This window comes from Haematobia irritans, chromosome 2, assembly GCF_050003625.1.
Source record: "Haematobia irritans isolate KBUSLIRL chromosome 2, ASM5000362v1, whole genome shotgun sequence".
NCBI lineage: Eukaryota > Metazoa > Arthropoda > Insecta > Diptera > Muscidae > Haematobia > Haematobia irritans.
In genome coordinates, this window is record NC_134398.1 from 88,074,639 (window position 1) to 88,086,396 (window position 11,758).

Sequence of the window (11,758 nt, forward strand, 5' to 3'; positions counted from 1 at the left end):
CATGAGTTTTTTAAGTTCTTAGCACCTTTATCTGTAATACAAACATTGTAGAAGAAATTATTAAATTTTATAATTTTTTTTTAATTTTACCTTTTGCCGGACGGGGATTAGAACAGCGGACCACACATTTTGTAAGCCAGCACACTAACCACTGGCCTACGTAGCTGTTATGGTCATCAAGAGATAATTATTGTCATAAGTTATATTTATATAGCATAGCTTGCGGCGCCCACGAGCCGATGCAAACATAACATTGTTTAACAACATAACATTGTTAAACATACATTTGTTGGCAGCGTGGAGCAGTGGTTGGTCGTCCGCCTTGCGTGACAGGGGTTCTGGGTTCGATCCCTGCTTCGACCAACACCATTTTTATATATATATATATATATATATATATATATATATATATATATATATATATATATATATATATATATATATATATATATATATATATATATATATATATATATATATATATATATATATATATATATATATATATATATATATATATATATATATATATATATATATATATATATATATATATATATATATATATATATATATATATATATATATATATATATATATATATATATATATATATATATATATATATATATATATATATATATATATATATATATATATATATATATATATATATATATATATATATATATATATATATATATATATATATATATATATATATATATATATATATATATATATATATATATATATATATATATATATATATATATATATATATATATATATATATATATATATATATATATATATATATATATATATATATATATATATATATATATATATATATATATATATATATATATATATATATATATATATATATATATATATATATATATATATATATATATATATATATATATATATATATATATATATATATATATATATATATATATATATATATATATATATATATATATATATATATATACGAAATTGTAAAGTGTGTTTTATAAAAGACTTAAAGTCAGAAAAGAAAAGTGCTTGATATAAACGAAATGGACTGAGTTCAACTCAAATATTATTTTTTTATTGCAAAAATAAAAATTGTGTAACAAATAAAGGTTTTTGTATACAAGTTTAAAATTTTCGAAGAAATTCAAAAACTCTTACAAAAGAAGAACGTGAAGTCGAGTATATATAAATATTTTTCCATCGAATCCTACACCCTCAAAAAAAAATCGCCTCTCTAACATATGTTCCAAACATATTTTGTAGGAAGCACATATATTATTGGATACTGTCGAAACATTAATATGTTTGTTTTATGTGAACATATAATATGTTTGGAAGCATTTTGAGCCCAAAAATATTATATGCTTGGAAGAATTTTCCCCAAAGAAGATTGTGCTCATTCCCTAACATAATTTTCACTTCCACGAAATTTTTTAGTTCTTGGCACCTTTTTCTGTAATACAAATAATGTTGAAGAAATTATTCAATTTTATAATTTTTTTAAATTTTACCTTTCGCCTGGACGGGGAATCGAACCGAGGACCATACAGTTTGTAAGCCAACACACTACCACTGAGCTACGTAGCTGTTATAGTAGACAATTATCGTTATAAGTTACATTTATATAGCATAGTTTGCAGCGCCCACGAGCCCATGCAAACATAACATTATTTAACAGAAGCATACATGTGTTGACAACGTGGAGCAGTGGTTAGCATGTCTGCCGTACATGCAAAGCGTCATGTTTCAATCCCTGCTCCGACCAAACACCAATTTTTTGTTAATTTACACATTTATATTTATACTATATTAAATTTTTATAATGAAACTTCGAAATGTGGGTTATTAAAGATTTACAGTCAGAAACAGTGCTTGATATAAACGAAATGGACTGAGCTTTTGGCTAAGATATTATTTTTTTATTGCAAAAATAACAATTTTGTAATAAAAAACTGGTTTTGGTATAAAAGTTTGAAATTTTGGAAGGAATTCAAAAATTCTAACAAAGGAAGAACGTGGGGTCGAGTATAAACATACATAAATGATTTTATAATATAGACAAATTAAATAATAATTAGGCTTAAATTAAATAATATTTAGACTTAAGCATATACAATTTTTGGCCTTATCATAAAGCAGTTTCCGAAACAACAAATAAGCGGTTTCACAGAAATTGCTCTCTTTTGATTCTCTCGCTGTGTTAATTTGATATCTTTCGTCGACCCTCCCGGTTTTTATCTCTATTTCTTTCTCTATACTCTCTCTCTCTCTCTCTCTGTCGCTCTCTGAATAAAATATCACAACATATATATGTTTACTCGAAATTTGTAAATTTATATATGAACAATTGTTTGCTAGCATGTAACACCATTAATTTAGAAATACAAATAAATATGAATTTTTATTGACGAATAATTTTGTACTTAATTTAATTCTTAAGGCCGGTATAAATTGGCATTATCGCGTTAAAATGGCCATGTTTACCCTTTTACTTTTCTTTAATAATTTCTTTTAAAGAAAAAAAAAATTTTTGTTGCTTTGGATCTTTCCCCACCATGTTATAATAAAATTTACCGGAAAAAGTTGTAATGTTATTCTGGTTTTGCCTCTAAAATGAGAAATAATTTTAGCGTCAAAACTCGAACTCAATGCCCGCTTTTATTTTCGAAAAAATCCGTCAACTCCTCTTGGACTACTCATTAATAAAGAGGAACTAATCTTTGTTTTAATATATCTTGTTTAATTTTTCAATGTTTCCCCCTGTTTTCATTTTACTTTCACAACTCTAAAAAGAGTGCACTGAAAAAATATTGTCGTGAGGCCAAAGAGTTCATGTCCTTAAAATAAGAATACAACTTAGCTTAGCTTAGAAGACGCATTTCTCTAATATAAAGTTTTTTTTCCATGTTCAAAGTTCGATACTTTCCATGAAGTCGTGTTGTCGTTATAATTAAGTGATTTGACTTAAAAATGGATATCATAACATGAAAGAACAAATTTTTGGACTAAGGTCAACTTGACTTTAATAATTCAGAAAAATTCTTTAAAATTGATGAAACTGTCTTTAAATTTGTTGCATTTTTGCATCTTGACTACAAGGCAAAAATCATTAAAAAATAGGATATGTTTTTCAATACTTTATTTTAAAGACCCGGACATGCTTTTTGTTCAGTGTATAGTGTCCTTTCGTTAGTTTTATGAAGATCCCTTTAATTACCTTTGTTTGAATATTTTGACTTACTCGTCCTACGTTCCGATTTGTTTTGACGAAACAAAAAAATTGTATTCACACATAGTATTTTTCCTATATTTAATGAAATTTTCTTTGTGTATATATATTTGTAATGCGCCAATTGGTTACTTTCATTATTTTACTTCCAGCGTACACTTTGTCTCTCTTTGTAAACACATATATGTTTAGGGGCTATTTCTAAATTAATATATGTTTGCATCCAAGCATATTATATTTACAAACATTTTATGTCCCAAACATAATATGTTCTAACATATTAACATATATGTCCCAAACATATTATGCTAGTTTATGAACATTATATGTTTGAACTCAAAAATATTGTGTTTAAAAATTTGAGTTCCAAACATATAATGTTTATACCCAAACATATGAAAAACAGTCTTTTTCGTTCGTGTACTTGAAGAATTTGAAAACGGTTCGCCATATTAAATTTAAAAAAATATATATATATTTAACTAGCTATTTCTGGACCAAAACTGTGATCTTTGTCCCATTTTTAGTTTTTAGAAATTTTTAAAGAACAAAAATTTTTTTTAACTTGAAGGATATTTCTAAAAAACAATATATGTAGCGGAAGTGCCTTAATTTTAAACATAACCGTATATCTCAAAAAGTCGAGCTGATAGAAAAAAAAACACCGTGTAAATTTGGATTCAGCGACCTCAAATTAGCTATAAATTTTAAATCAACACAAAAAAAGTTCAATTTTGTTCCCCTGTGTTATTAAAGAAAACTACTTATGAAAAATGGTGGATTTTAGCCGCTAAACTCGAACTTAATATCTACCATAAATACTAAATGCTATACAGACAAGTATGGTGCTATACAGACAAGACAGGGTATGGTGTTACCTGTTAAGTTGTACGTACGCGTTTGTATACCGCTGCCACAAGTTATCTGCAATTGCCTGTTATAGCACTTTAATAGCATCAATTCATATCCCTGCCCATAGAGTGTTAATCATTCCATCGCTGAGAGTGAAGGGAGTAGCCTTGGTAATCAAATAAGCCATATTTTTATAAATTAAAATTGAAATTTCAATATTATCACAAAAAGAAGAAAAATTTTTGGAAGAGATTGGAAATATGTTAACCGATTGGCGTTAAACAAAGTTTTCTAAGGCGAAATCAAAACAACTACAGCTGTTCCAACTTAATAGTTTAGACACCTATTCGTGACAGGTGGAGGCCGTGTCTACACCGTACTAATAATTAGTGAACGTTTGAACTATCAAACGAAGTTAAACCAACTACACACGGTTCGACCAGTCGCTCATATACCATTTCATACACTTTTAACTCAAATAAAGTAAATATTCCCCAGTAAGACAAAATGAGTACTCCAAAGAGAAATTTGAAGGAAATATCACCTGAAGACACTCATTCTATTAAACGAACTACTAGTTTCGGAAATATTGAAGTAAAAGAACTAATGGTTATGATGCAGAAATCTATGGAAACTGTTATGGATGAAAAAATTAAAACACTTTGTACAAAAACAGATATTGAAGATCTGAAACAACATATAACCAATATTGATGCAAAAGTCGATAGCCTCAAAAGTGAAAACTTAAAATTAAGGGAAGAATTAGACCAGCTCAAATTAGAGAGAATCAAAGACCAACAACATATTAAGAGATTAGTGGATCAAGGAAGACGTAAGAACGTTATATTCAGAGGTCTGACTAAGGAGGGTTCTCCCATAAATTCTGTTCGGAATATATGTAAGAACATTCTAAAATTGCCAAATGTAGTAATATTAACTGCAAGGGTGATCCATACTGCTCCAAATAAGAAAATATCAATAGTAGCTGAGATGCAAAATCAAGAAATGGCCGATATGATATTCAAAAATACGGTAAAACTAGCTGGGTCAACTATTAAAATAGAAAGAGATCTAAATGAACAACAACAGATTGACAGAAAAGTTATGCTGCAAATGAAATATGAGATTTTAAAAATAAGTAAAGATCACAGGGTTTAAGTTAAGAATTCTTCAATAAAAATAGGAACACACTGGATAAGGAACACACTGGAGTGGTAACAAGACTCTGCTGAGTAGAGAGAAGAAAGCAGAAGATATATTGAAAGAACTCTACGGTGCAGCCATTGATGAAGTTAATTTGGATTATAATATTTTGCTCCAAAAATTTTGTCAAAAAAACTAAATAAAATTATTGTGCCAAACCATGAAAATCTAGAAATAAGGAATCATTCAAATCTAAAAATATTGTCGTTTAACATACATGGTCTATCAAATAAAATTCTTTTCTCAGATTTCTTTGCCTATGTAAAAACAATGGACATTGTCGCTTTGCAAGAAACCCACGTCTGCGCTGATAATATGGAACGCTTTAAGACTTACTTCGGTGAATTTGAACAAAAGTGGTTACCCGCTATGAGATACAGCAATTACGGAAGAGGCATAGGAGGATATTTCTTAGGATACAAAAAGGACTTGCGGAAAAAAGGGATTTATATTACATTTGAAACTATAGATGAGATATGTGTAATTCATGTAAGGGATAGAAATACATCACTCACACTTATACCAATCTATATGAGACCTGCAGTTTGGGAAAATATATATGAAAATATAAAAAGTATACTCACGAAAAATAGATTTGTAAATCCAATAATCATTGGGGATCTAAATATACGGATAGGAAACTTGCAGGTACACATAGAGGATGAGATGAAGCATGAATTTGTGTCGGGATTAGAGGAAAGAAAGTCAAAAGATGCAGTAATAAACAGCAGAGGCAGAAAGTTTCTAGATCTGTGCTACGATTTCGGATTGGTAATAGCCAATGGCATGACAGTTGGTGACGAAAATGGAGAGCTCACATTTGTTAGTGGAATTGGAGAATCAGTAAATGATATTTGTGCGGTTAGTCACGAGCTGCTGAAATTCATACTTAGCTTTCATGTAGACGAAAAAACGTGGTCAGACCACTTTCCAATAGTTCTGACGCTACAAATAAATTCAATCAGAATGGTAGAGAACAATCCAAATTTGTTACCAAAGCTGAAATGGGATCCTAATAATATATCGAAATACCATAACAATATCACTTCATTGTTACAGACTAAAAAACAAACTATGCGATCATTCACTTTTGGAGACATCACAAATATAATAAAAGAAGCCCATAGTAAGATATATATAAATGTACACATATTCACACCAAAACAAAAATGGTTTAATTTATCCTGTCATAAAGCGCGAAAGCAGGCTCAAGTGGCACTGCAGAAATATAGAATATGGACTTGTGAAGAAAACAGGCTTCAGTATTGTAATAAAAGACGAAAATATAAACAACTTTGTCTAAAAGCTAAGGATTCGTACTATAAAAGGATCGAAAGAAACCTGGAAAAAGTGCAAAATAGCAAGGACTGGTGGAGAATGGTAAGAGAAATTAGAAATATAAGCTCATATCAAGAAATTAAAGTCTCTGCGGAAGACCTCCGACGCCACTTTCAAGGGCTCTTAAGCTCACATCAAGAGCCAGATATCTTCTATGCATATCGAATACAATTTGATCGTGACCTGGATAAACCAATAACATTGGCGGAAATAAAAAACGTGCTCAGTAAAACTAAAGATCATAAAGCTGCTGGAGTCGATAGAGTACCATATGAATTCTTTAAAAATGCTCCAAATGAACTATTAGAAGAAATGATGAATACATTTAATGTGGGGTACGATTCCGGATGTATTGACGAGTCTTTACTTAGAAGCATAATCTTCCCAATTTTTAAGAAAGGGGACAGGACATTACCATGTAATTACAGGGGTATTGCGTTCATGGATTGTATCGCAAAGATTATGATGGGTATACTCAATGGGAAATTGACATCATGAACGGAGAAGAATAATATCCTAAATGAATATCAAGCTGGCTTCCGAAAGAACTACAGCACATTCGATAATATATATAATTTGTCCTCAATCGTTCATTTGAATTTTGCCCGGAAAAAGAAAACTTATGCCTTTTTTGTAGACTTCAAGGCTGCGTTCGACAATATATCGAGAAAAGCGCTAGTCTACAAGTTACATATGTTAGGTGTATCTACGAAAGCTGTTCGATTTATTGAAAACGTATACAATAATACGACTTCGGCAGTATGGACTGGAAACGAACTTTCAGATTATTTCAATACAACATCTGGTGTTAAACAAGGATGTTTAATGTCCCCGCTCTTATTCGCGCTATATCTAAATGACTTGCACGATGCGTTAGAAGAAGGTGTAACAATAGACCAATTAAATATCAGATTGCTGCTTTACGCCGATGACATAGTAATACTAGCCGATGAACCAGAAGTTCTGCAAAGAATGATTCACAATTTGGAAAGTTATTGTAAGCTCTGGTCGGTAGAAGTAAATCTAACCAAGTCACAAGTAATGGTGTTCAGAAGAGGAGGCCGACTACACACAAAAAAATTTTGTTTGATTTCAATCACGAAAATCGCGGATTCAATCATTTTTTTAATTGAAATGTCTTCAATCACGAAAATGATAGTATCAATCACCCATTTTGATTGAAAACCAACACGATTTTTAATTAAAAATTTAATTGACTTTTGTCACGGAATCAATTAATTGTGTGATTGAATCAATTAAAAACGTGATTGATTTTTAACATAAAATTCAATCACAGTTTTAATTGGATCAATTAAAATTTTAATTAATTTCGCGACAAAAATCAATCAACTATTTGATTCATTCAATTAAATAATTAATTGAAATTGGCTATAAATGTCGATCAAAAAATGTATATATTGCGACCCCAAAATCGTATTTAGTTTTTTTTTCTTTTGAAATAAAAGAAAATATGTGTTTCTTATAAAACATATTTAATATTTTATTATTTTTTTAATTATGCAATAGACAAATAAATTTGGTTCTTGTCATTTGTGTTTTGTTCTAACATAACTTACAGTTGTATTTGTAAGTTATGTTAGAACAACTATCAATAACAACTATAGGGTGAAAAAATAAATTATATAAATCTTCCTTATAATAATAACCATGTTAGCATGTTCCTTCTAATATGTAGATGCGCCTAGATTTCCAATAAATCAGCAGCCTGTAAGCTAAATTAGTTTTTCTGAAAGAAAACAGAATAATTCGAATTTAATTTTGTTCAATTAAAAGTTAATTTTGTTAAACATTACCTGCATAGAATATGAAGTTCAATTCTTAGTTCCAGGTTGCAGTTGTAGTCTTTTAGCATAAAAAGGTGTATTAAGGAGCTCGGTAATTTAATTTTAGTAACAATTCCTTTCCAAAATTTCCACACATTGAAATCGTCTATTAAAATTTGAACCAATCAAAGACAAAAATAATGGGAAAGCAATGTAATATTTGGTATTATATTGATGATACTTTGCAAATTCTGGAAATAGAAAAAAATATAAATGGAAAATACATATTTTTATTATTTTCGGATATTTTTCATATTTTTAAATCCAAAAGAAAGAACTTTTTACCATTACATAATTCAGCTCATTAGTTTATATACCAAATATACTGCTCTCTACTTGGGTTCAAACTGAAAAAGGCAGGTAAAACAAAAATGCAATTTAATGCCAACGCTACTTCGCAACTTCAAGGTGAATCTTCCAACAAACCCATACCGCTCTTGGTTTTAAGAAAACTAGGAGTGAAAAAAATTATAATTTTAAAAGATCAATACGGTACCCATTTTTTTATTGCAAACATATTATTATATATTTGATAAAATGATGAAGTAGATGGGATTAATTGGTCACTTTCACGAAATAAAATTGGTCACTAAAAGAAATGAATAGAAAATATATTACTTTAGTCCGTTTAATGTAAACAAGCTTCAATGGACAACGGTATTCACATTTCACAATTTCTTACCTTCAATAAACGTAGATTGTTTTCCATTTTTACAATACCACAAAACACAAACACAGGTAATTTCAAATGCGTTCTGTCACATATTTTTTTCAAACCTTTACCACGTGGCCGTTTGTTGTTGCACACTTTATTTATTTCAACCCTTTGCTATGATTTGTTGTTGCGTTCAAAATATTTATGCACACATTTTGAATGCAGCAGACAGAATGTCGCCAATCATGTTTTTCAATTTACGCGAAAAACAAAAACCCAACCGTTCGTTACGAGTTACTTCCACAGACTGATCTCTCCATCATACATTGTTGAATAAATACCCATTCTCTTGTTCTCTTTTCGCTCTTTCATTTTTCATTTCATTTCATTTATTTATTTTTGGGTTCCTAATACACAAGATATATATCTTATAATGAGTATTAGAATCAATAATGTTATAATAAATATAATAAGTAGATATTTTACGATATTTTAAGAAGTATAATAATAATAATTATGAATAGGAATAACATATAATATGGTTATGAATTAGATATTAATTTTTTTTTTTTTTTTTTTTTTTTTTTTTTTTGTTATTTAATCGCCCTGAATTAGATATCTTGTTAGTTTCGTCTTGAACTGCACTGTGTTGTATATACGTTGAAGTTGATTGGGTAACTGATTCCAGAGACGAGTCGCATATATATAAAACTGCCGCTCAGATAACTGACTTCTATGTCTGTATCAAATTGTTACCACGGTTGGATCTAGCGAATGTTAATCGTTCGTAGAGGTATGATGGTTCCTTTGTGTGTATAATTTTTTGGAGGAATAACAGAGTTCTGAGTTGAACGTATTTGTTCCATTGCTCAAAATTCTTCAGTTTCAATCACAAAGATGATTGGATCAATCACATGTGTAATTGGAAACGGAAAAAATTTCAATCAGGTTTGTAATTGAAAATTATTTCCGAATTGATTAACAAATTGATTGAATCAATTAACATTTTAATTGGAAACGTAACAAATATCAATCATTTTTTTAATTGGTTTTTATTCGGATTTGATTAAATAATTAATTGAATCAATTAACATATTAATTGAATCCGTTTCCAAATTCAATTAAGTGCTTAATTGAAAAAATTTTGGTGATAATTTTTTGTGTGTAAGTAGAAACGAAAACTGGACGTTCCTATCGAGCGCGTTAACGATAACGTCAGAATATAATTATTCTCTTTGACACCATGTCTGAAATCCCACGTGATCTGTCAAATACTAATGCATGAAAATCCTAACCTCAAAAGAATCACCCTTTACAAAGAGCCCTCCGCATGACTGAGAAATGGGAATGGTCTTGGGTTAAATCCTGAGAAAGACAGAACTATTCATGTACCGCAAAGATCGCAAAATTCGCACGGTTAAGCCCATATCCTTAGGGGCTCTTGAAATTCCCTTTGGTGAGTGTGCAACATAACTTGGCGTTATTTTGAAAGCTGAACTTTATGGCAAATGTTCGATGGGAGAATTGCAAGGGTTGTAACGACACCAAGCAAATATGGCCCCATCTAAACTTAAACCGCACACTAGATATGCTAGTGTTCTCAAGACATCAGATATTATTCCTGATATCTACTATAACGGGTCGCTGCCTGATAGGCGATTTTGCAAAAACTATTGGCGCGAAGTATAATGAAGCTGTCATGATGCGGAGGAATATGTGAGCGTGTGAGTCAGGGTCAGTGTTGCCAGGTTGGGGGGTTTCCCCCCAAATTTAGGGGTTTTTTACACGTTTAAGGGGATTTTTAGGGGTAACATTTATTTGGGGGAATTTTTGGGGGTAAAAAAAATATCCTAGATCTTATAAAGTGGAGCAATTCTCAATAAAATTTGGAACAATTCTGGGATGAATTTTGAGAAAAAAATAAGGGAAGTCAACCCATATTTCTAAATACAAGGAAGTATGCAATGACATTCTTGTTTAAACGCATCTGTTGCAGGGGCATTTTTAATATTTGATACTATTAAAAACAAGGTTAGGTGGCAGCCCGATGTATCAGGCTCACATAGACTCACTTAGGGACCTCCTTTTTATAGCCGAGTCCGAACGGCGTTCCACATTCCAGTGAAACCACTTAGAGAAGCTTTGAAACCCTCAGAAATGTCACCAGCATTACTGAGGTGGGATAATCAACCGCTGAAAAACTTTTTGGTGTTCGGTCGAAGCAGGAATCGAACCCGAATTTGTGACAAATCGTGTAATGATTTTATCTAATGATTTTTATTTACTTCGAAAGAAAATTTTTAGCAATAAAAAACTTATTTTGTCTAAAATTTTGTTCCTCAGAAAAAAATTTTCTTTCAGTTTATATATTTGTGTTAAATTTAATTTTTAAAGTGTATCACTACAGGAATTTTTAACGAAGTTTTGGGTCTCTTTTTGTACTATTTACATACTTAAAATTTTTGGGGATTTTTGAAAAAAGTCTAGACCAATTTAGGTTTAGGGTTTTTTTCTTAAGATTTGGGGGGAAGAATCAAAAAATACCTGGCAACACTGGTCAGGGTTGATAGACTTGGCACTTTTGTGCTTTTTTTGATACATTTCGACTGC

General features: G+C 30.1%; 1 protein-coding gene across 1 annotated transcript; it reads left to right on the top strand.

The window, feature by feature from the left end:
- The first annotated feature begins 5,581 nt into the window (after positions 1-5,581).
- On the top strand, positions 5,582-7,147 carry LOC142224734 (uncharacterized). The gene has a single exon (XM_075294520.1). It carries the CDS (start codon positions 5,582-5,584, stop codon positions 7,145-7,147), a length of 1,566 nt encoding a protein of 521 aa, XP_075150635.1.
- The last annotated feature ends 4,611 nt before the right edge of the window (positions 7,148-11,758 follow it).

Bases quoted from the DNA above. Each gene is read 5' to 3' on its own strand.
- LOC142224734 (XM_075294520.1), top strand. From the start codon at position 5,582: ATGGACATTGTCGCTTTGCAAGAAACCCACGTCTGCGCTGATAATATG.